Source organism: Staurois parvus, unplaced genomic scaffold (genome assembly GCF_062004578.1).
Source record: "Staurois parvus isolate SC_StPar_1 unplaced genomic scaffold, SC_StPar_1.0 ptg000054l, whole genome shotgun sequence".
NCBI lineage: Eukaryota > Metazoa > Chordata > Amphibia > Anura > Ranidae > Staurois > Staurois parvus.
The window spans coordinates 6813769-6836863 of NW_028317850.1; the positions used below are offsets into that span (position 1 = coordinate 6813769).

Consider the following 23095-nt stretch of genomic DNA (forward strand, 5'->3'; position numbering starts at 1 on the left):
GAGGGCTTGTTCTTTTGAAAAAAAAAAAAACAGATTTTACTGGCCAGATAATCTGATGAAAATAGAAGAAAGAAAATTTAAATAAAATTAACGCAGCCACCATCTAATAAATGGTAACCTGCAATATAATAAACATTTGAGTTTAATACTTTCATGTTTAAAGCACTTATCATTCAGCAACAACCACATCCTGTATATCTACAACTTATATATAGGGCACTGTAAGTTTGTATATTGTCCTATTTATCACTTTCCACCCAGCCTTCTTTCCTATTGCTTGTTAAAGCATTCTCTTCTTCTCCATTTCTCCACAGTAGTGATGAGGAAATAATTTCAGAAAATGGTCAATAGCATAAAAGTTTATTAAAACTTCATAAAATGTTATCCCTAGCACCAATCTATTTCATTTGAATTAATTCATTTAGATGCCCTTATTTTTTGTTTTATTTATAGAAATACATAAGTGGATAAAATAGTATTTTGACTTTCTGTAAAATCCTGTTCCTGGAGTGCATTACAAGACACAAGATAAGCATTCAGATATATCGGGTTATGCTGCTGTATTTAGAAGATTGGACACTGGCAAATCAAAGTTGTAAGGACAGCCTGGTATAACCCCTGCAGCTCTCAGCACGACTCACTTTTGTTCCGAGTAATAGTGGGAGTGGATCAAGGGAACTGACCCTTCTCTATAATGTACTTTAAGAAAAGGATTTTATGGTTCATAAAAAATCCTATTCTCTTAACCACACCTTAGGACATAGGATGAGGATTCAGGTACGTAAAGTAGTCTAGCTGAGGGATGGGTAACAAAGCAAACAAAATGCCACCTGTTTGCATTGTATACGGGAATTAGGTTTGTGCCCTATTTAATGAAGTCCCTTAAAGCCACACCTTATTTCTCATCTGAATATGACTATGTCCAGGTTTGCCACAGTGAACTATTTGCATCTCTGCTACTCTCTTCAGTGTGTGGAAGGGTGCCCCAGGTCTTCCGGAATATAACAATCCCCCTTGTTAATTTATAAACATAGCAGTGCAACCCCATTATCTACATGAACTGATTACATCAGCAACTAACATAATATACAGTAAAGTAGAACAATTGTCTAAAGGGCATATACCTAGCCGTTGTTAGTCTGTAAAGGAAACAAACAGCAACTCTTCTTTTCATTTATCTGCACAAATAATCTACATGGTTAGCAATGTTAGCTGCTTAAACTACACATGCTGTTGACCTACATAACCCTAAAAAAAAAAAAAACATAACCATGGAGATAAACTAGAGCGGATTATTTCAATAACTACACACATTACAGAGTATATGAACATGTAATTTAAAATTAAAGACCAATACTAAATCATGTATTTATAGGACATAAGACTCCAGAATGGCATGTATTTATTAAATAAAACAGTTTGGATGTAAGACTGAAAAGACTGAACGTTGATGCACATTTAATAATATGGAACTAGAGACAAAACATTTTTCCTTGATTGAGGAAGGCTTAGTACCTCAAGTTTTTTTTTTGTTGTCTGTGTCTCGTTGGGAAGATTCACTTTCCATGTGAAGGGAAAGTGAAAAGTATTCCAGAGCTGACTGTCACCCATCCAAGAGAATAGCAATCTCCCAATATGAACACTTGTTCCGGTGACAACTGTCAGTGAGAAAATACTTCTCTCATCCTATTGTTTCTCTAGGACAAGAAGCAAGTTGAACTCTTCCTCATTCGGTTCATATACAACAATAAAAAACATACTTTCTAACTCTTTGCTAGGCTATCCAAAACTAGAATAAAATGCTTTGGCTTGAGTTTCACTTCATACAGCATAATGTAAAGTACAAAAATTCTTAAAAATCCAGTGCAACCCGAAATCACTAAAAATGTAACCTATTAACTATTGATTGTTTCTGTGCATTACATTCACCAGTCCCAAAGAAATGCAATTTAGGAGCTGCACTGTATCTATTATAGGTTGTCAGTGGAGAATTAATTTTTTTTATATGACATTCTATTAGTGGTGTTTTAACATGTAGAACAAATACTTTTCAAAACCATATTTAGCATGGTGAGTTTTAACTTTATGAGTCAACAAGAGCACTTATTATTATTATACAGTATTTATAAAGCGCCAATAGTTCACTCAGCGCTGTAAGATAAATATGGGAGGAGAGACCTAGAGGAGAGACCTATTGAAATGCTACTGCGGTTTTGTTTACAGTACAGTTATATGTGGTACAAAAGTAAGTCAAGATAACTAGCCTTGGGGGGAAAATAAGGGGGGAGGATTGGGGTAACCCTGCAATTACTATCCAGGTGGTCTAATCCCCTACCCACAACACACAACATATGCCAACAAACCCGCCTATACATCTTAGGTGCATTGGATCAATATGAAGTAACCCATTTAGTTCATGTTATACCGTGAAGGAAATAAGTATTAGATCCCCTGCTGATTTTGAATGTTTGCCCACTCACAAAGAAATGATCAGTTTAAAAATCGAATGGTAGGTGTATTGTAACACAGACAAAATATCTACAAAAATTTCAAAAGAAATCCATGTCTAACAAATTATGCACTGATTTGCATGTTCATGAGAGAAATAAGCATTTGATCCCCTTCACAAAACATGACTTAGTACTTGGTGGTAAATCCCTTGTTGGCAATCACAGAGGTCCCTCAGGAGGGATTTTGGCCCACTCCTCTTGGCAGATCCTCTCCAAGTCATTAAGGTTTGGTGGCTGACATCTGGCAACTCGAACTTTCAGCTCCCTCCACAGATTTTCAATCGGATTAAGGTCTGGAGACTGGCTAGGCCACTCCAGAATCTTAATATGCTTCTTTTTGAGCCACTCCTTTGTTGCCTTCACTATGTGTTTTGGGTCATTGTCATGCTGGAACACCCATCCATGACCAATTTTCAATGCCCTGGCTGAGGGAAGAAGGTTCTCACCCAAGATTTGAGGGCACATTGCCCCATCCAATGGTCCCGTTGATTCGGTGGAGTTGTCCTGTCCCCTTAGCAGAAAAACACCCCCAAAGCAGAATGTTTCCACGACCATGTTTGACAGTTGGGATGGTGTTCTTGGGGTTATATAGGCAGCATTCCTCCTCTTCCTCCAAACATGGCGAGTTGAGTTGATGTCAAAGAGCTCGATTTTGGTCTCATCTGATCACAACAGTCAACCAGTCCTCCTATGCATCATTCAGATGTTCAGTGGCAAACTTCAGACAGGCCTGGACATGTGCTTTCTTGAGCAGGGGGACCTTGCGGGCACTGCAGGATTTCAATCCTTGTCGGTGTAGTGTGTTACCAATTGTTTTCTTGTTGACTGTGGTCCCGGCTGCCTGGAGATCATTGACAAGATCCTTGCGCGTAGTTCTGGAATGATTCCTCACTGTTCTCATGATCATTGACACTCCACGAGGTGAGATCTTGCATGGTGCACCAGACCTAGGGAGACTGATGGTTGTTTTGTGTTTCTTCCATTTGCGAATGATTGCACCAACTGTTGTCACCTTCTCACCAAGCTGCTTGGCAATAGTTTGGTAGCCCAGTCAAGCCTTGTGTAGGTCTACAATCTTGTCCCTGACATCCTTGGACAGCTATTTGGTCTTTACCATGGTGGAGAGTTTGGAATCTGATTGTTTGATTGCTCCTGTGAACAGGTGTCTTTTATACAGGTAACAAAATAAGATTCACAGCACTCCCTTTAAGAGACTGCTTTTAATCTCGGCTTGTTACCTGTATGAAAGACACCTGGTAGCCAGAAACCCTGCTGAATGATAGGGGATCAAATACTTATTTCCCTCATGCAAAACAGTGCATAATTTGTTAGACATGCATTTCTTTTGAATTTTTTGTTGCTATTCTGTCTCTCAGTGTTACAATACACCTACCATTCAATTTTTAGACTGATCATTTCTTTGTGAGTGGGCAAACATTCAAAATCAGAATGGGATCAAATACTTATTTCCTTCACTGTAGTGTTGAGATTTAAAATCCAGAGAGATCTTGATTTCCTAGATTTCATCAAACAATGACTACTCAGTGAATTTATACAGTGAGAGTGCTTGAATAATGGATTTAGTATATTCCAGTTTAGTAAGAGGCTTTGGTCATCACCATTTAAAGAATGTTTCCCTCCCTACATAAAATAAAATACTTTTTTTGGAGAGGAGAGGGTCGGTCATTGATAGAGGGAATTGCAATAACTGTGTAACCTGTTCCTATAAAATTCTGCCTAAGCCTGCATTGCTGAGAAAAGTGCTTGTAGAATCTCTGTACTTGTTTGACACCTCTGACATTGACATGTAATTGCTGGATTTGATCCAAACTTTTATCTAAAAGAGTTTGTCCTTAGTCTACCCAGTCTTCCACAGTTAGATATGATATATTAGTCTGCCGCTAGTTGAGACAATGTTGTCTTTTATGTCTTTGTAACTAAGCGGGGAAACAATGAGGATAAAGGTCTGACCAATAAACAGTATGCACTACCAATAATAATCATATCTAATGTTAGATAGTTATTAGGGAGTTGCATTTGGGATGAGTCCATCATTGCCTAATGCATGTTTTAGGTTACTTAGCTTTCAAAGACATGCCTGACAGCCCCATATCTGCCATCTAAACCAGCCTTTCTCAACCTTTTCAATGCAGAGGAACCCTTGACATAACTTTCAGTTCTCAGGAAACCCCTGCTAAAAATGACTTTATCTACAATTCATGATACATCAGTGTGATAGTCAGAGGTAAGAAAACATTTGTGGTCATTGGGAAGAATTGCCCCCTTACAGATAGCTAAAAAGATCAATGGTGTCAGTGGGAAATTACCTGAGAGGCAAAAATTGCTCAAGGAACTCCTGGCATTCTCTGGAGGAACACTAGGGTTCCACAAAACACTGGTTGAGAAATCCTGATCTAGACAATTCAGTAATAGGTCATCCCAAATTTCTATTATTTGCCCAAGGAAGCACTCTGACTGCCTACCAAATGTCTCTGATTTTCAACCAGGCATTCATTTTGTGTAGCTGCTTTGAATGATGATATACAGTAAAAGAGTTATGACAGAAGGCTGATAATGCTGGTAATGCAGCCAAATCTGCCTGCAGTTGGACAAGTAAAACACAGATTCAATTAAATTAAGTGGGCTTTGTAACTTTTAGCACACATGCATAAGTGGAATTCGATGTTCATTGACTGTTTTTACTTGTTCACAGGTAGAGAAGAAGGTCACCAATACCAAGTCAATTTAGTCTGTTGGTGTCTGAAAAATTAAGTGCAGGCTTTGACTAGATCTTGTCCACACCTCTCAGCAAAAGACTATTGTTTTATTGTTCTGGAAAGCATTCACAGAAAAGAACTGCCTGGGAACCTCCCTGCCCTGACTCATTTCACCCTAGAATAGGCCAATTCATAGAAATCAGTCTCTATGATTAAGTCCACTCCAGGGTGAAATGTTCCCAAGAGGGGAGTATCCAAGGTGTGGTTCCTCATGTTTTCCAAAACAAAGTTTTATTGAAGTGTTGAGCTCATTTGTGTGTGGCCATTCTTTTGTTGTAATGTATTTTTTGCTTGTTACCTGCAATTGCTCCTCAAAGTATGACTCCAGCCTATGGCCCCTTTCACACGGTTGTTCTGTATGTCCATTTTTCATCTGTTTACGGATGAAAAACTGACACCCATGTATTTCTATGGGATGTAAATGGATGACCATCTGTTTACATCCGTTAATGTCCGCATCGGTTAACATCCGTTTTTTTGAGCTAAAGAAGACCCTATTTTTTCCATTAAAAAATGGAATGGATGAAAAACGGATGTAAATGAAAAAAAACTATGTAAATGGACAAAAATGGATGTGAATGGATGAAAATGGGTGTAAACGGATGTAAATGGACAAAAATTGGATGAAAAAAAAGATGTGAACTGATGAAAAACTGGCGTGAATAGATGAAAAACCGGCATGAACAGATGAAAAACTGATGTGAACGCATTCATTTTTTTCTGGAATGAACGTGACTGAACTGATGAAAAAAGCAGAATGCCTATGTGAAAGGGGCCTAAGAATATGGCTGTAACATTTCTAAAAGAAAAAAAAAAAATCTACCCATAGAGTCATACAATCAAATTTGTTTCCTTAACACGTGTAGAGTGTTACTATTAAGATGAAAAAGGAGGTTTGAATTGCCCACAGTTTATTTAATCTCCATTATTTAGAGCAGAGCGGAATCTTCTATTGTAAACTGTTTATATTGACATTTTGTGCCCGGAGAAACAGCAAAAGAAGCCGTAATTCACTGAACCCTAATTAAAGTGTTCTCGCATTGATGAAGAGTAGTAATTTATACCCTGCAACTAGTTCAGAATAAACAGTCTTTCTTGTATCCATTATTACTGGAGATATACTCTTACAGTGTGGTTTATTTTTTAATGTACCTGCAAAAGGAGCTAGATTCTGCTAAAGTCATGGAATCAACTGATTTTTTTTTTGTAGCTGTGAGGCACACATGGGTTTGTAACCATCAAAAGGCAAGTCCATTGTCAATGTGTTATATGGTACCTAAGGGTTTTATGAATAAAAAAACAGTTGAAAGAACAGCTGCAGGCACGAAGAGAAATGTCAAATGCAGTAAACACTACAAGTGTGCTAATGACACCAAGGTTTGTGTAGACTAGTATATATAAATTCCAAGAATGTAGATTGGTGTCATGCAATAAGGTGCTCTGCAACTCCCCTCTTTTTGCTAGAGGCACTATGAGCCTACAATCAGAACACTTAGGCCTGCACACTAGCATGGAGCAACCATTTGTTTTCTCATAAAACCAGATTACCAGAAACAAGATGGTTTTAGGCAGTGGGGAGGCCTGGTACACTAAACATGCCAAGTTGAGCAGGTATACTGTGTCAATGTGTGTTAATTGTGTCTACGGCCTGGAGCCTACCTATAAGGCTAGAAGGATATGTAGCACACACTTTTATAGTGTGGTCTTTACAGCCCCAAACTATTTATATATCTAGCAGCATTGTAAAGTATGCATTTTCAACTGTTTATTTAGTTTTCTTCAAGACCCATCTCAAATACATTCTATATAGAAAATTCACATTTATTCACACATCACCATACTATTTAGAGGTATTCATGCATTACGTTATGATCAGGAATATATGAATGTGCTTCAACCTGGTATAAATATCTAAAATCTGATTTTCAATGTCTTATTCAAAACTAATTATCGGTAACCCCAGGGATGCTATATGCAGAACCAATTTCATTTTCTAATTTATATTTCAGGTGTTAGAGAAAAGGTCCACTGTTATACACTGGCTTTGATTAACCCACTATTACACATGCCATTACATGCCTCATCATAATTCATTGTGCTCTAGAACCAGTTTTATGGGCAGCTCTTAGGAATAGGTTCAAAGGATTTTATTGTTTTAATTAACATGTTCCTGGATTAATGAATCGTAACCAGATGCAGGCAATGACATTTGAGGGGTTATCTGAAGGAATAACAAAATATCCAAATTATTACATGCTTACGAAGGTGGTTTTCCAGTACAACTCGTTTGAATGTGTTTTTTTTTCCAAAGAGCTATTTGCTATTGAATGAAACAGATATTTACACATTTTGTAGAAATTTTGCTTTGTAGCTGTTTGAAAGAATTATGTCCTGGTCAAAATAACACAAACAGAACACCAAGCCATATACACCTACACGAACTTCAGAAGGTCAAAGAGGGACACATTTTAATAATATGTATATTTTTTGCAATATGAGCAATCACAATCATACAGCAAGCTATAATATACTAACTGATGACTGACTTGAAATTACTAAGAGCGACGCATTGGGGTTGATTTACTAAAACTGGAGAGTGCAAAATCTGGGGCAGCTGTGCATGGTATCCAATTAGTTTTTAACTTCAGCTTTGACAAAATAACCTGAAAGCTGATTGGTTTCTATGCAGAGCTGCACCAGATTTTGCATGCTCCAGTTTTAGTAAATAAACCTCATGATGTTTCCACCACACTTGGGACAAAAATGCTGCCTCATACACTGGATGAATTTTCCCACTGTGACTTTGTATCCTATTTCCTTGAGGTCACAACTATTGCAGGGTTATTGTTAAGAATTTTCAAATATTCAAAATTAATTGTTAGTTTTTCTATGAGAATATTATGAATGCATGCACAGATTTTATCAACCTTAAAATCTGTAACAACCAAAATTTAATAGCCTACCTGTGCTAAAACACACATCAAACTGAAAATGTATTATTAGCAGGCATTTGGTGCCTATAGAGAGTAATTACAATCTCTAATAAGCCTTTGTTGCACCCTAAGAGTGCTGGCAGTCCTTTCCGCAATGCAAGACAGGAAAACTCAACTAATTACCAGGACTCTTGTATTGCACTGTGGGATATACAGTTTTTCTTGTAAACCCAAAAGACACTTGGAAACATTCAGGGGTTCCAGGGCAGTCAAGGCACTTTGAAGAATGTCTCCGTGCTCTGCAGAGGGTGCCAACTGACTATATATAAGGTTAGCTTCTGTTATGTGCTTTGTAAACACAGATTTCATTTAGTCAAGGGACATATCCTATCTCTTTTACATAACTCTACTTTATTTAATCAACATTTTTTTGTTAGAAGATCAGTTTTCACAATGTCTGTGCCTGTGCATATCAGACCTTGTTATTTTTCACTGCTTTGATCCATTAAGAGAAATGCATTCTGCTTGCCACCAGCTTCTGAGCCTTGGTTCACATTTGTGTGGTGTGGCATATCACATGTGATTTGCACAGGAACCGCACCACATTCCTGTGCAAATCACATGCGAATTCTGTGCGGTGCGCTTTGAGTCATACATTTTGTATGGCTCTATTTGCACCGTATCCACACCAAAAAGTGCAGGACCCTTTTTTTAATCCGCACTAGAATCGCATTGCATAGGTATTCATACCTATGTGATCCGATTCTGCACATCACACCACATTTTGCAGACCAATTTTGAGGTGTTGTTAATTTAACATACCCACCCACATCGGTTCGCGTGAACAGGGTGCGATTGTGATGCGGTGCAGAATTTGCACAGAAACTGCTGCGAATTCTGCACCACATCAGTGTGAACCCAGGCTGATTTGAGCTTTGTATGATATTAACATTATTTGAAAGGAGCTGCAAGCACTGGGTTCTTTTCACTGTGTAAAGGGTATAAAATGTGAATCAAACCAATCATAAAATTAAGTATACATCAAACTGAAACTTGTTTTCAATAATGCTGGATGAAACAGGGAAGAATTAGAACCTCTGTGAGAGATTTTTCATCAATTCTTGCTATGTCTCTGACACAGGAATTAAAGTGGAACTAAACCCATCCATTTAACTGGTTTCTGAAAAAGTTACTTCTAAGTCAAGATGTGAAGGACAACTGTCACAGTTGTTTGTGCCTTCACCTGAACTGTCAAACCATCAAATGACTGGTGTTATAACTGATCACATGGCAACTGCAGATCAAACAGAAGCTAAGAGGGCAGCTTTCTTGGCTGTGGAGAATAGGAGAGTTTAGATCCACTTCAAGGTGCATTCATACTTGCAAATGCACTGTGCCTGCGATTATATGCAAGAACCCCAGCAGGGGCCCTGGGATCAGCTGGGAGAGGCCACCCAACTGAAAGAAATGGTAATCACTCAGGCAGCGAGTGACTGGCCCAGGACACAGACTGTTTTCAATGGAGAGGCCTCTTGCAACTATCGCAGGAACCCCAGCTGCGGTTCTCACATATAATCACGGGCACACTTTGGAATGCACCCTTATAGGAAAGCAAGGACAGAGAGGAATAAAAACCCTATAGAGATTTTTACTTTTCCCAACTATTTAAATGTCATGAAAGGTCCTGTGTTAAACATACCTGACTGCTGCACCAAATTGCTGGAGACAGCAACAGAGTATTAAAACCTGCCTATACCATTTAAATATTTTATTTACTCAGATCGTACTAAAAAAAGAAATAAGATGAAAATGTCAGAAGGAGTGAATTCTAGTTCTGCCTATAGAAATTCTTAATAAATGGATTTGACTCCTACCAACTAAATATGTGCTGTAAAACTCAAACCTTCAATTTCCTACCATTGTGTAACATTGACAGGGTTGTTTCACAAAAATATAAAGAGGAGCTTTCAGAATACCCAATATCTGGTACTTGCACAATGAAAACATTAAGCATCAAGATTTATTAGTGAAGATGCAGTCAGTAAGAATTGCTCAACGCAAAGACTGATGAGAATGTACAATTGAATGTAGCTCATCATGCATAATATATGCATAGCCCTTCACTATGCATAGATGAACACTAAGTCACCATCTACAGCAAGCATTGGGAAGTACTTCAAAAAGTGTCAATGAATCGACCTGGGAAAGAGCACAATGTCACTGGCCATTAATTCAAAGCTAAGGCATTACCCATAATCTTCATGACCTTATTTCATTGTCTATAGTCATACATTTACACGTAAGTTATTTAAACAGGCAACATATACCCCCTTTATTCTCTGACACTGACAATTTGTTCAATTAGCATATTTTAATGAACTTCACAATCTGTGGTTTTTATATCAATATTATGTCTGGAGAACTAAGCGGTGTTGACATGCTCCAGTTCATTTATTAGTTCCCTAGCAACAAGCAATGCTTTCTTATAGGTACCGTTTATTTTACCATTGTTCCTTTTATAGTCTTGGAAATAAGGAATAGAATGATTTCTGGGATGCAAGCTTTAATATTGTATAGCTTGCTTCACACACTAGTCATTATAAATGGAAGATGATCCGATTTAATTTAGCTAAGAAGTCATTCCATTTATGTGTATGATTTTGATATATTAGCACTGTGGACTGAGAACTCTGCATACATTGCTAATGCAAAATTGCTGGGGACTGTGTGTCCCAGCAAAGTGTCTGAAAAACTTTTGATAGACTATCAAAGAGGATTCTTCAACATACAGCGGGGCTCTCATAATAGGTGTTTTATATGGTGACATTTGAATACTAGCAACTGCGTATATTGCTGAAAGTATTCAAAGAAACAACGATTATTCAGTGAGGATAAGGATCATGCAGAGAGAGCAGCATCCGTTCACAAATCAACTTTGTTGAGATGACCACAGTTGGCAAACCTGCATGGTTTTGATGGGTTGCTGTACGTATTATCGTAACTTTCTGTTTTTCTTGTTCAAATATTTTATTGATTTTTAAACAGGGAGGAAAAGAAGGAAAAGAAGGGACAATGGGGATATACATTTCTTAGGCAGAAAATTGCAAAAGTAGGCATCAATGATAACAGAGTCTTAACAAAAAAGGGGAGAGGAGGGGGACGGTGGTTTTGACGAAAAAAGAAACAGTGTTAGGGGATAGAAGATGAGAGAAGCCATTAACTTAGATACATACAAAATTTTGATAAATAGATAGGCACGCTCCCCAGTGTAGCATAGGGGAAGCATAACATGCTGTGTAGAGTGTAGAGTTATACAGAATGGTCAGGGGGAGAAAATAAAAAAAAGAAAAAGAAAAAAGGGGGAGGGAGTGTGTTGGGAAGGTCAGAGGGAGAGCGGGGAGGGGTAAGAAGGGGTAGCTGACTCCACAGTTAGCAGCAGTAAATGGAGGAGTATATGAGAATGATAGGGAGTGGTACCAGAGTAGCATGGAATATTCATTACAGGTTGAGAAGTGAGTCATCAAAGTTTGGCGGGAGGAAGTGCTCTACCCAGGGGTTCCAAACATTCTTGAATTTAGGGATGGTATCTAGAATTGTGGCTTCCACTTTGGCGTGAATCATAGCTTGGGTAACTTTATTTTTAACTACTGCAATGCATAGTGAGGGAGATTTCCAAGATTTAGCTATGACGTGCTTGCCTGCCGTAGTAACTTGAAGGATAAGTTTGAATTGTGAGTTTGTGCTGCCAGGGGGGCGTAGGTTGAGCAGCGCAGTGGACAGGTTTGGTTGGAGTGTTTTTGTGCCAAGTTTAGATAGTATACTAAAGACGTCTGCCCAGAAGACTTGGGCGATTGGGCAGCCCCACCATATGTGGAAATGTGTACCCAGGTCTACACAGCCTCTAAAGCAAGCGGAGGGGTAATCAGGGGTATACTTTGCAATTCTTGCTGGGACCAGGTACCAACGACTCAGGACTTTGTAGTTGGTTTCTAGGACTACAATATTTTGCGATGACGATAGTGGGGGTGAGCTCTTGAAATAACACTGTGACAGTTGATTGGACGTCAATAACCGACTCTGGAAGGCCACGGATTCACACATTTGAGCACCTAGCCCGATTCTCAAAGTCCTCTTGGCGCGTTTGCAGTGTCGCATTTTCATCATGCAAAAGGTCAAGGTCATCTGCATGTGTCTGAAATGAGGCGTCAAGGTCATCCACTCTCTGTTCCAGGTCAGCAGTGTATTGCCCTAGTCTCTGGACAGCTTGTCTGTAATGCGGCCTGAGGTCTGCTTCAGGGCTTTGTGCAGCATTTTTTCAAAACACATGAGAAGGTCAGGAGTAGTAAGATCAGGGGTTGAAGCATTTATGGGGGTCTCTGAATCAACATCAGACTCACCCTCAGATGTGTAGGGATGGCTTGGCTGCTCTGTCTGCAGGGCTGCATATTTCTGTGATGCTTGCTTGCTGCCAGGAGAGGGTGCGGTGGCCATCTTGGAGGAGGCTCATGCCAGGGCCTCCTTAATGGGCTTATTGGGCGGCAGAGCTTGGTGCCGGGACGTTCCCCTGACCATGCTGGCGTGTTGCAGGGGGTTGCTACGGCAACCAGAGCTGTTTATATGACAGCACGGGCTGGGATCGGAGGTCGGGTGGCTGTCTTCCCTGCGGTGTGGTGGAGCCTCAGGGAGACATGTCCGTCCCGCTGGCCTCGTATGCGCACACCCAAACAACTTTCTGTTTTTCTAACAAAAAGCAGTTCTGTATAATTGAGATCCTTTGCCAAAGTCTGCTGGGAAACCAACATTGGGGTGATCTCCTCGTTCCCTCACAGTTCTCACTGGATCCTCTTGCATCCTCTACGTCACTGCTGGACACAATGGGGAGATTTACCAAAACTGGAGAGTGCAAAATCTGGTGCAAAACCAATCAGCTTCCAGGTTCAATTGTTAAACCTTAACTGAACAAGCTGAAATTAGAAGCTGCACAGCTTCACCAGATTCTGAATGCTCCAGTTTTATTAAATCTCTCCCAATACCTTAAGGTGCATTTGAAATGTTCATTGGGGTACCATTCAAAATGAACGGAACTGCAATGCACTACAAACACAAATCCTGCATCCCATGCATTGCATTAAAGTGCCATAAAACACATTTTACCATGATTTACTGCAACAAGCCTTATGTATTTTTTATTCAGTTCAGCACATAGTCCAAAATTGTTTTGTGTTGTGCCATTGAATCCACCTTCTTCCACTAATCTAGACAGACTCCTTGGGGTTGATTTAGTAAAACTGGAAAGTGCAAAATATGGTGCACTTCTGCATAGAAAACAATCAGCTTACAGTTATTTTTTTGTTTTGTTTTTGGCAAGGCTTAACTGAACAAGCTGAAATCAGAAGCTGATTGGCTACCATGCACAGCTGCTCCAGATTTTGCACTCTCCAGGTTTAGTAAATTAACCTCTATGGGAATCCCCAGTGAATTAAATGGGCATCTGACCAACAGGCTGCAATGGTGTGAAACTTCCAGTCTGCTCTGTTAGCAGTTGAGCTAGGTAATACTTATTGAAATCTTTGGTTGCAACTGCAGCTACATGACATGTATGGTGCTTGATGATTGGCTCAGGGCTATCACATGGGGGTAAGGAGTCATTGAGCATTGAGTAATGCCTAGTACACACAATGAGAAATTCGTGTAATTAGTATAGTGCTTGTATGAAAAAAAAGTCAAGTGACCAAGACCGTTCATGCTCGAAAATGAAAGAATACATTACAATACATATCACTTCCAAAGTTGTATTCTGTTTACTGTGAATTTATGTAACTTTAGTAACCTATTCATTTTCGATATGAGACAAAAAAAAAAAAATAGGACCAGATCGTCCAATATTCGCCATGTATGTACTATCCATAAGCCTTGACTAGAAATCCAATTTGAGCTAACACAGAACTATCCTTCCGCACCCCCTGTGGCAAAACTGAGAGGTGGGGGCAAAATGAAAGTAATTATATGGTGCTAGTGAAGGAAGCCCTAAATCAAAGCTGTTGATTTGCTCATTTGGGCATAGCACAGGTTCACTACAAAAATATGTTTTATTTAAGGGAAATATGAACATTTGCATAATAATATAATATGATCTTCTATAAAGCCAGCAGATGAAGCTGTAATCTCCTTTTCACATAATTAGCATGACTATTTTCAGCTGCACTGAATGAAACTTGCTGTTTACAGAACTCAAACAAGCCATAACAGCAGTAATCAAACAACAAAGTCCTAGATTTCAAGCAGACAAAGGGAGCTGTAAAGCAATCTGATCTACTTTGCTGATAACTCACAGTGCTCTTAAGCTGGCCTTAGATGGATAATAATTCATGTGGTTCAGCAGGAACGGACCAAATTTCAATCCATCTATGGGCATGCTGCTTGTAATGAAGTCAATCTACTGATCAATTTCAGTACAACCAGCCTGTCAGGTTTTTTTTCCTTTTGACCACTGCTGGCAGCTAAAGCAGCCAGCAGTAGTCATTGTATCCTGCCGATGGGGCAGGCTCCCTGCTGAGAGAAGCAGTTGATCCAGCAGTGAGGGACAGAAAGACCAATCTAGGTAAGTACAGTGTGGAAAGGTTTTAAAGAAGGTTTTAAAGAATGACTAAGCACCTATTTGGCCAACTAATAGGCAACATCTGACATGCTAGTTTCTACTTCGACATTTGATGTGGATGATTTCACCTATTCAGGTAGATACAGATACAGTGATTTTCATTCCTAACACTGACCTGGCTCAATAATGATGCTGCAATGCTTTCCATGAAAAATATTACTTTAGTATGGTGTGTTAGTAGTGTATAAACAAAATTTTCAAGCTAGTTGTACCAGTTTGTACTGAAATGTAATCTTTAACCTGTTCATATATCACATTTTGTGCTGTAAAGGTAACTACATTAAGGCCGGAGGCTCTGGTTCCCTATAGAAGTTCCCACCAGGTAGAAGTTGAAAACAGTGAAACTGTTTATTATGATACAGTTCCTATATAAGAAAATTAATGGAGTAATCACTTACATCATGTATGCTATTGTGCACTTTACATTTTCGTGTGTTAGCTCCAGCTTGTATATAGTTGTAACAGACTTTGGGGTAGATTTACTAAAGCTGGTGCACTCAGAATTTGGTGCAGCTGTACATAGCAGCCAATCAGCTTCTAACTTCAGCTTGTTCAATTAGGCTTTGACAATAAAACCTGAAAGCTAATTGGTTTCTATGCAGAGTTTCTCCAGATTTTGCACTCTTCAGTTTTAGTAAATAACACCCTATGTTATCCTTAACGAATAAATGACCTATAATAAACTGTTGAATATACATGAGAAAAAAATTCTACCAACATTTGACACCTATATGTCATTAATGGGTTATACAGCACAATTGTGGCATGATAGTATATAATGTATTTCTACAAATAGTTATATCTACAGCTCACTGATCACATTGACCTAGTGCAAGCTGAACATTGGAAAATTATTTCAGGCATCCCCTGAGATCTCAGACTTTATTCAAAAGTTCCTCCAGGGTATAAGGGTTGAGAGAGGCTTGTTTAGAGACTTATAAACCTAAATAAATAAAATTGATCCAAAACCATTATAGTTTGTCTTTAAGCAATTTTGTTCTGCTTTTTATCACTATATGTTCAGATTGGCACAGTTTACTCTACTACACATACAATCTGAGTCAATTTGCTGATAATATTTCTATGGATGCTGACCTTTCACATCTCTGTTAGATATTACATTTGGCAAAAAATTACTAGTGGCACCAAGTCATGTGAGTGCTCTTCAGTCATTCAGGATCTGTCCATTTTTTACACACCATGTACAACAGGCTTTCTTTCTGGGATGGCTGCATCCAGGTACAGTTCACAAGTTTTTGGGCTCCAAGACATTTTTTTTTTTTTACACAGTTTACAGATGCATTTTATCTGTTCTTGAGATAACTATGAATATTATAGTAAAAAAAAAATGAATCTGCTTCCAAAAACTAATTTTTTATGTATTGCACCAGCTTAGAATTACTGAGGTCGCATAAGCATTTGCGCAACTATGGACCTGGTTCTGAAATGTGGAGTAAATATGAGGCAGCTGCTGTAAAGCTTTGATAAATTTCTGGATGTGCATTTTCCCACAATTGTGGCACATTCATTATTACAGCACCTACAAATTTGCTTTCATAAATCAGCGCCTATATGTATAACTAACTATATAATCCACAACAAAGCAAACGTTACCATACATTTCTTTTTCCAGCAGATACACCAGTGCTTAAATCTTACCTGGTCCAAAAGCTGCGAGTAAAGCTCATGGCAGTTAACAAAAATATACTTGTAGGTGGAATCTAAACAAGCTCGCACACAGTCCTTCACCACAGTGCTAGCTCTTGGAGGACTCTGAAGTTCAAGAACCTAGAAAAAGAAAAAAATCAACATAAAGGCTTTGCATTCAAATGCTTCTATTGTGGTATAGCACAATCATCCCATATAGCTGAATTGTTACACCCACACAACAAAAGTATGAGCAGTAACGTGCTGATTCATTTTATTATTTTGATGTAAAATATTCATCCTACAACATATTTCTATTCAATTCGAAGGTAAGGCTACACTCACTCGGCCTACATGAAGGTTAACATTAAAATGCATTTAATTGAAAAAAAAATTGCAAACTTCTCACAAGACAAATACCTCTGTAGTGGTTGATTATTGTAGGTAAAATTACTTCACTGCCTCATATATCTTTTAAAAACAATGGTTGCAAGATTTTGTCTCTCTAAAGGCCACAGCAGTGAGAAAAAAATGAGAAATTCTGGTAGGCAATTCTCACCAATGGGCTCCCCAAGAATTTAAAGACCACTGTATGTGATTGACTTTGAGTGCAGATGCCCTCTAAATGTTGAGTTAAGTCCCTTATTTGCTATATACATCCACTATTAAAATGCTTGCTCAATTTTTGGAGGAAAAAGGTATGACTTTTACTTTAGTGTAAAAATATGGTAAACAAATTAACAAGCAACCAAGCACAATTAATTACTCAACAAAAGTAACTCTAACTACCATTTACATTCAGAGGTAGACTAGTATATTACAGAAGAACTCCAGGCAAACTTTTTTTTTTTAAATCTGATGTGTAAAAAAAGAGGTAACTCTCATAAGCTTGTGGGTGGGTGCAACCTGGTACAGTGACAGAAAACACTCAAGAGTCCAGGTGCAGAGTAACAGGAATATATTGCAAATAAATGTTGCCAATACAACAAGTCCACAGGAAAATCAACCTAACCAGGGCATTCACAGGGTATAAGATCGATGTATCAGGGCAGTAGATCTCAGGTGTGCTGAGAGCGTCTATCTTTAGGAGCGGAATGAGGCCTGGCAGGTCCATACCCAAGTCGGAGGCTTCCAGGAAGGATGGCGTGTCCCTGCACTTTTCCTACTCTCCCGGCACCTTTTCCTGATGCTAAATACTGCCCCTAACAGACAGGAGACCTGTCCCTACTACAGCCACACGCAAAATGCGCTTGAAGCCCAGGAGTCAGGATCTTGGATAGACTCTCTGATCTAAGATGATCACCAAAATCACATGAGGCACCAGGATCTAATCAAACTGCTGCCCGTGACCCAGGAAATCATAGAGGAGCTAGGTTCCTCTTGACTTCCTCTACTTCTGCAGTGTCGCTGCAGTTGTGTGCCACCTGCAGTGGAGAAAACAGATTGCACCTGCCTACAAACTGTATGCCACTTAAAGGATTTGTCATCTCTTTAATATGTAAACTTTCATTCAGGCCAAATAGTATAGATCTCACTATACTTCCAACATGCTGTGGCTGTGAGGACTGAGGCTCTCATACACAGAAATTGCAGTGTTGTTTTTTTTCCCATTCCTAGAATACCTTTTATTTTGTGAATGGCTCACATAATTCAAATGGATCCTCTTATTTTCTTTTTGGCAACAGCCAACATGTTTTGCAGCTGTTGATTAGTCTTTTCACTGTTTCAGTTCAGGTATTTTTGATTTAGATGTCCTGCAATGTTTAGATGTAGCTTGTTTCATATTACACCACATCATTTCAATAAAGCAGAGACCGGGGCTCTGATTTGGCCTTTATACAATATGGTCTTCATCTGTTTGAATCATTTTGATTTGTTATGGGTTTTTGGGCATGTTGTGTTCATGTTTCAGGTGACATGCAAGTTCCCTGACAATCTGCTGTAGAATTTCATGACACAGCTCAGAATTTATAGATCCTTCAAAGGTTGCAAGCCATCCAGGCCCTAAGGCTGCAAAGCAATCAAACAAAATGATGCTCCCTCCATCATGCTTTACAGATGGAATGAGGTTTTTCTGTTGATGCCCAGTGTTTTGATGTCTCCAAGAATTTCAGCATTTGTAACATCTGTCTATAGAATATTGTTCTAGTAATGCTGCTGTCGGTAGAAAACTTGAGAGTGAACATTTTCTTTCTCTTTTGGAGAACAATGGCACTCTTTGTAGTAACTTACAATAATCTTGTTAAGTGATTTTTTCCAATGTTCACTAGCCAATTCTTGTTATGGAGTGCAAGAGAGGCTTGCTTATTCTTAGCTTTGACTAATTTTTTTTTCCTTTATAAAGAACTGTGTTCACTGTGTCCTTGCAAGGATCTTTGTAGGGTGCTCAATCAGGGGCAATGGTGCTGACATTTCTTCCACTACTTTGCCAATTATCCGCTGGACGTTTGACAATTGAGAAATCTTTAGGAGTCACTTTAAAAACATCTAAATGAGGCTGAGCTTAAACAACCTTTTCTGAGGTCATCTAACGTCACTGAAACAATCAGACCATAATACTCATGCAACATTTTGTTCTGAAGAGCAGAATAATTTTTGTAATAAAGCTATGGCAATACCAAATTGTGTGTGTGTTGTCTGTTATAATTATAGCTACTTTGGATGTCTTTGTTAACCTTCCCACAATTAATGTCATATCATTATTCTTAAACTTATATCATTAAATATTAGATAGCCAAACTGTTTCTTTTTTTTAAAGTCTGTTTTTATGCCAAATATCAAAAGTATTCTTGGTTCTTATGCAATAACAAATGCAGTCATTGTCTTCTACCTATCGAATATAATTTAATATAAAACAAGCTGAAACCAGATTAATTAAAACTTAAGACTTACATTTTTTAAGCACTAAAGAACAAAACCCTCAAACAATTTCACATCACCACAACTATTTAGGGGTATATCTATAAAGCAATGAATATAAAATGTGATGTGTATATATATATATATAAATAAAACTACATAGTTACAAAGTTATTCTGCTTGAAAAATACCATCTAGTTCAACCAATTGAAAAATTAAAAACACACAAATTGAAGGCAAAAAAAGCAAACAAACAATAAAGCATTATCCAATTTGCTCCAGTATGGGGAAATGTATTTCCGATTCCCCAGGAAGCAATCAGATATTCACAAGATCAACTTCCCCTGGTGATAATACCTATAAATATATGTATCAAGTTATATTTTGTGCATTGAGGTAAGAATCCAAGCTTTTTTTAAAGCAATCTACTGAGCTGGCCAGAACCAGCTCTTGAGGGAGTCTGTTCTACATTTTCACAGCTCTTACTGTGAAGAAGCCTTTCCGTATGTAGAAATTAAATCTTTTTTCCTCCAGATGTACTGTTTATTATGAATTATTCCATATATATAAATGTAGTAAAACATTTTATAAAAAGGTTGCCTTTTTGCCAAGAAAAAGCTTCAGAGATGCAATTTAAATATTAAGTGAAAGGAAGATATAATGTATATATTTTAAAAGACTTCTTTTTATCTAAAAATATGAAAGTCAATGCAAATGTTACAATGACACATCTAGCACAGCCATGCACTCACATGTACAACTGTTGGGGGTACATATCTTTTAAAAGCAACAAAACTCCTGGCACACTCTGCAGAGATACAATACTTTTACAAAAAGTGTTTTTCCGAAATTAATAAGATTAGCTTACTGGAGAAACTTTAGAGGAACAGGAAAATGAAAAAATATGCAGTAAGAAACATCTTGAAGTAAATGCTTCAGCTTTACCATTTGAAAACATTTGAGGTTATTTTCTGTATATCATTTGGTGAACACCAAATTTATGTTCTGTTTTCTTAGTATTTTGTCTTGAATTCAATTCAATTGAAATACATAGTTTATGAAAAAACTAAATTTATCTTGACTTTAAATGGCTCATTCTTGGAACTGATTTGCTAAACATAGATTGTTCACCTAGTAAAGTGAATATTCAATTTACAAAGATGATATTCACTGAGCTGACAACACAATGCTTTACAGTACAAGCAGTTAGAGAGGTTAGGGTTTAAGAATGTATGAAAATACTTTAAAACTGAAGTTATGTTATTTCAGCTTCAAAACTTTAAAGCTTTTTAGCCTACACCTTCAATAACATAACTTACCAGTAATGAAGTGCACTCCGCATCTTTCGGATTGCTCTTAAGACCAGGTTCACAATGATGCAGTGCAGGAAATGCTGCGAATTATGTGCTTTTCCTGCACCGCATTGCAATTGCATGGCATACATGCAATCTGGTGCGGGTGTCAATGTTAAATTAATAACACCCCAAAACAGATCGTAAAACACAGTGCAGTTGCCAGCAATCGCATGGACATGGGTAAAAAAAAAAAAAAAAGGGTCCTGCACCTTTTTGGTGTGAATGTGATGTGATTTGACCCATACAAAATGTATGGCTCAAACTGCACCACACAGATATTGCATGTAATTTGCACTGAATTGCGGTGTGATTCCTGTACGAATTACATGCAGTGTCCAGCACAGCATTAGTGTGAACCTGGTCTAAAGGATATGTTTACCTTTGGTAACATGTTACACCCATACCCAGGGTGTAACAGACATGCCCTTGCACCCCCATGATTCCCCGTTGTGACAGGTAGTGGGGGGAGAAGATTGTGACAATTTAAAGAAAAATGTTGCCAGCCGCATCACTCATTCACAGTATTCTGTGAATGAGAAAACTACAAGTCCTGGCAACCTTTGCAGCTGTCAGCTTGTAGTTCTCAATGAACTACCACATCACTGTGGAGTGCTGTGGTAGTTCATTGGGTCTTCTTGTCAGGTGAGTATCTGCTGACCTGCAAGTTGTATGGGCATACAGATACACTTACAGGTCTGCAGGAGACTTGCATGGCACCAGCGATCTGCTGATCACTGCTGCAATTGCTTTAGAGGCTCCAGAAACAACAAATAATAAATGCACATATTTTAACTGCGAACAAATGTATTTATTATTTTTTGTTAAAAGGTGAATTTATCCTTTAACGTAGCAATCTGCTCTCCAATAATGCCTGGTCCTGTTGACAGTGTTGAATTTCTGAGACTATTAGTAATTACCTTGGGTCTAAGATTGCAGTGCATTGAAGAAGTACCATCCACCTACCCCTTTCTTTCCACTCCTCAATTCAGAAAACTCCTTACATTGTTCTAACAGAATGCAACAGGAACCTTCTCCCCCATTCACAGAACATGCTGTATTCAGTGAGAAAAATACAAGGATTTTTCTGAATGGAGGCAAGAAAAGGAGAGGGTGGGCGGGCACCAGTACTTCAATGTTAGACCTGAAGAAATTACCCATAGAGATTTGAAGAGCACCTGTCATCACTGAAAAGAATATTTTTACACTAAGGAACAATCAGCAGAATGTGGAATAAACCTAATTACAGGTAAGATATATGACTGAAGCTGTAGCTAAAATGTTAACTAAACTTCAGTTATAATATCCATAGTCTGGGAACAAATGTATTTTAGTGTAAACAGTCGAATATTTGGGACAAAAATAAGTAGGATCGGTAAAATAAGCACTACTTTTTAGAAAAAATAGTATGAAATTGTCAGAATCACAACTAATCTGCCAGTACCTGGTACAGCAGATTTCAATTACCAGGGGATCATAAAACATGTATATCAAGAAATCTAGTAAGACGCACAACAGAAAATGTGCTTTAAAAAGACATTGGCTACTGACTGTACCTTCATTCTGAAAAAGGTGATGCTTGTTAACAGGTCCACTGTAGATTTCAGGTCTTGGAGCCTTTCTGGGTTGGCAGCTGGAAAGTTATCCTGTTGGTAAAATAACACAAGCTTACTTTACTTTTTTTTTCACTAAGCTACAATTATTATTGACAAGGCAGCCTAAGCTAATACAAGTGAAATCCGTAATCATCAGGGGAACCAGTAACACTAAAGAGATATGGTACCTAAATAATTTTCTTTTATTCATTAAAGATACAAAAATATCCACAGCATTAAGTATACATACAGTTTATTGCTGAAATAACACTTTTGGAAGGCATGATCTCTTAAAACAAAATCACATGCATGGTTTTCAAGAGCAGTATACAAATGGAAACATCCAGATAAAACATCCAGATAAAAACTGGAAACCATTGCTATGTTGTGCCAAATATGAACCCCATTGAAGAGAATTGGAGCCAAATGTTAAAAATCAGTTCTGGACCTTGTTTTTTAGGCAATGGATTGTCGTGTTGAGGCTGAGCACTGCCTTGAGGACAGGTGCAAAACTAAAGCTTCAGCTGCTTTACTTCTGCTTGTAAACAAGGATTCCCTTTCATCTATACAGGCCCCTTTAGTGAAATGTCTCTTATAGATAAAGAATTGTGACCCCACAAAAAATAACTTGGGTTTCACCCATAATGTATGCCAGTCCCTTCAGGTTTGCTAGGAATTTGTTTTAGGGGAGCTGCACAGAAAGAGGCCAAAGAAATAAAACAGCATGGGATCCCACCCAAACACTTTGGGTCTGGTATTGATTT

General features: G+C 38.2%; 1 protein-coding gene across 2 annotated transcripts in view; it reads right to left on the reverse strand.

Moving 5' to 3' along the window:
* The window catches only part of LOC149470057 (protein unc-13 homolog C-like), a 434551-nt gene that overhangs the window by 318243 nt on the left and 93213 nt on the right, over positions 1-23095 (reverse strand). For both annotated transcript variants that reach the window (XM_089668057.1, XM_089668050.1), the window contains exons 10-11: positions 22293-22382; positions 16538-16666 (exon numbers count right to left, since the gene is read on the reverse strand). In XM_089668057.1, the coding sequence (XP_089524183.1) occupies positions 16538-16666; positions 22293-22382 (219 nt within the window). The remainder of the gene's footprint in view (positions 1-16537; positions 16667-22292; positions 22383-23095) is intronic.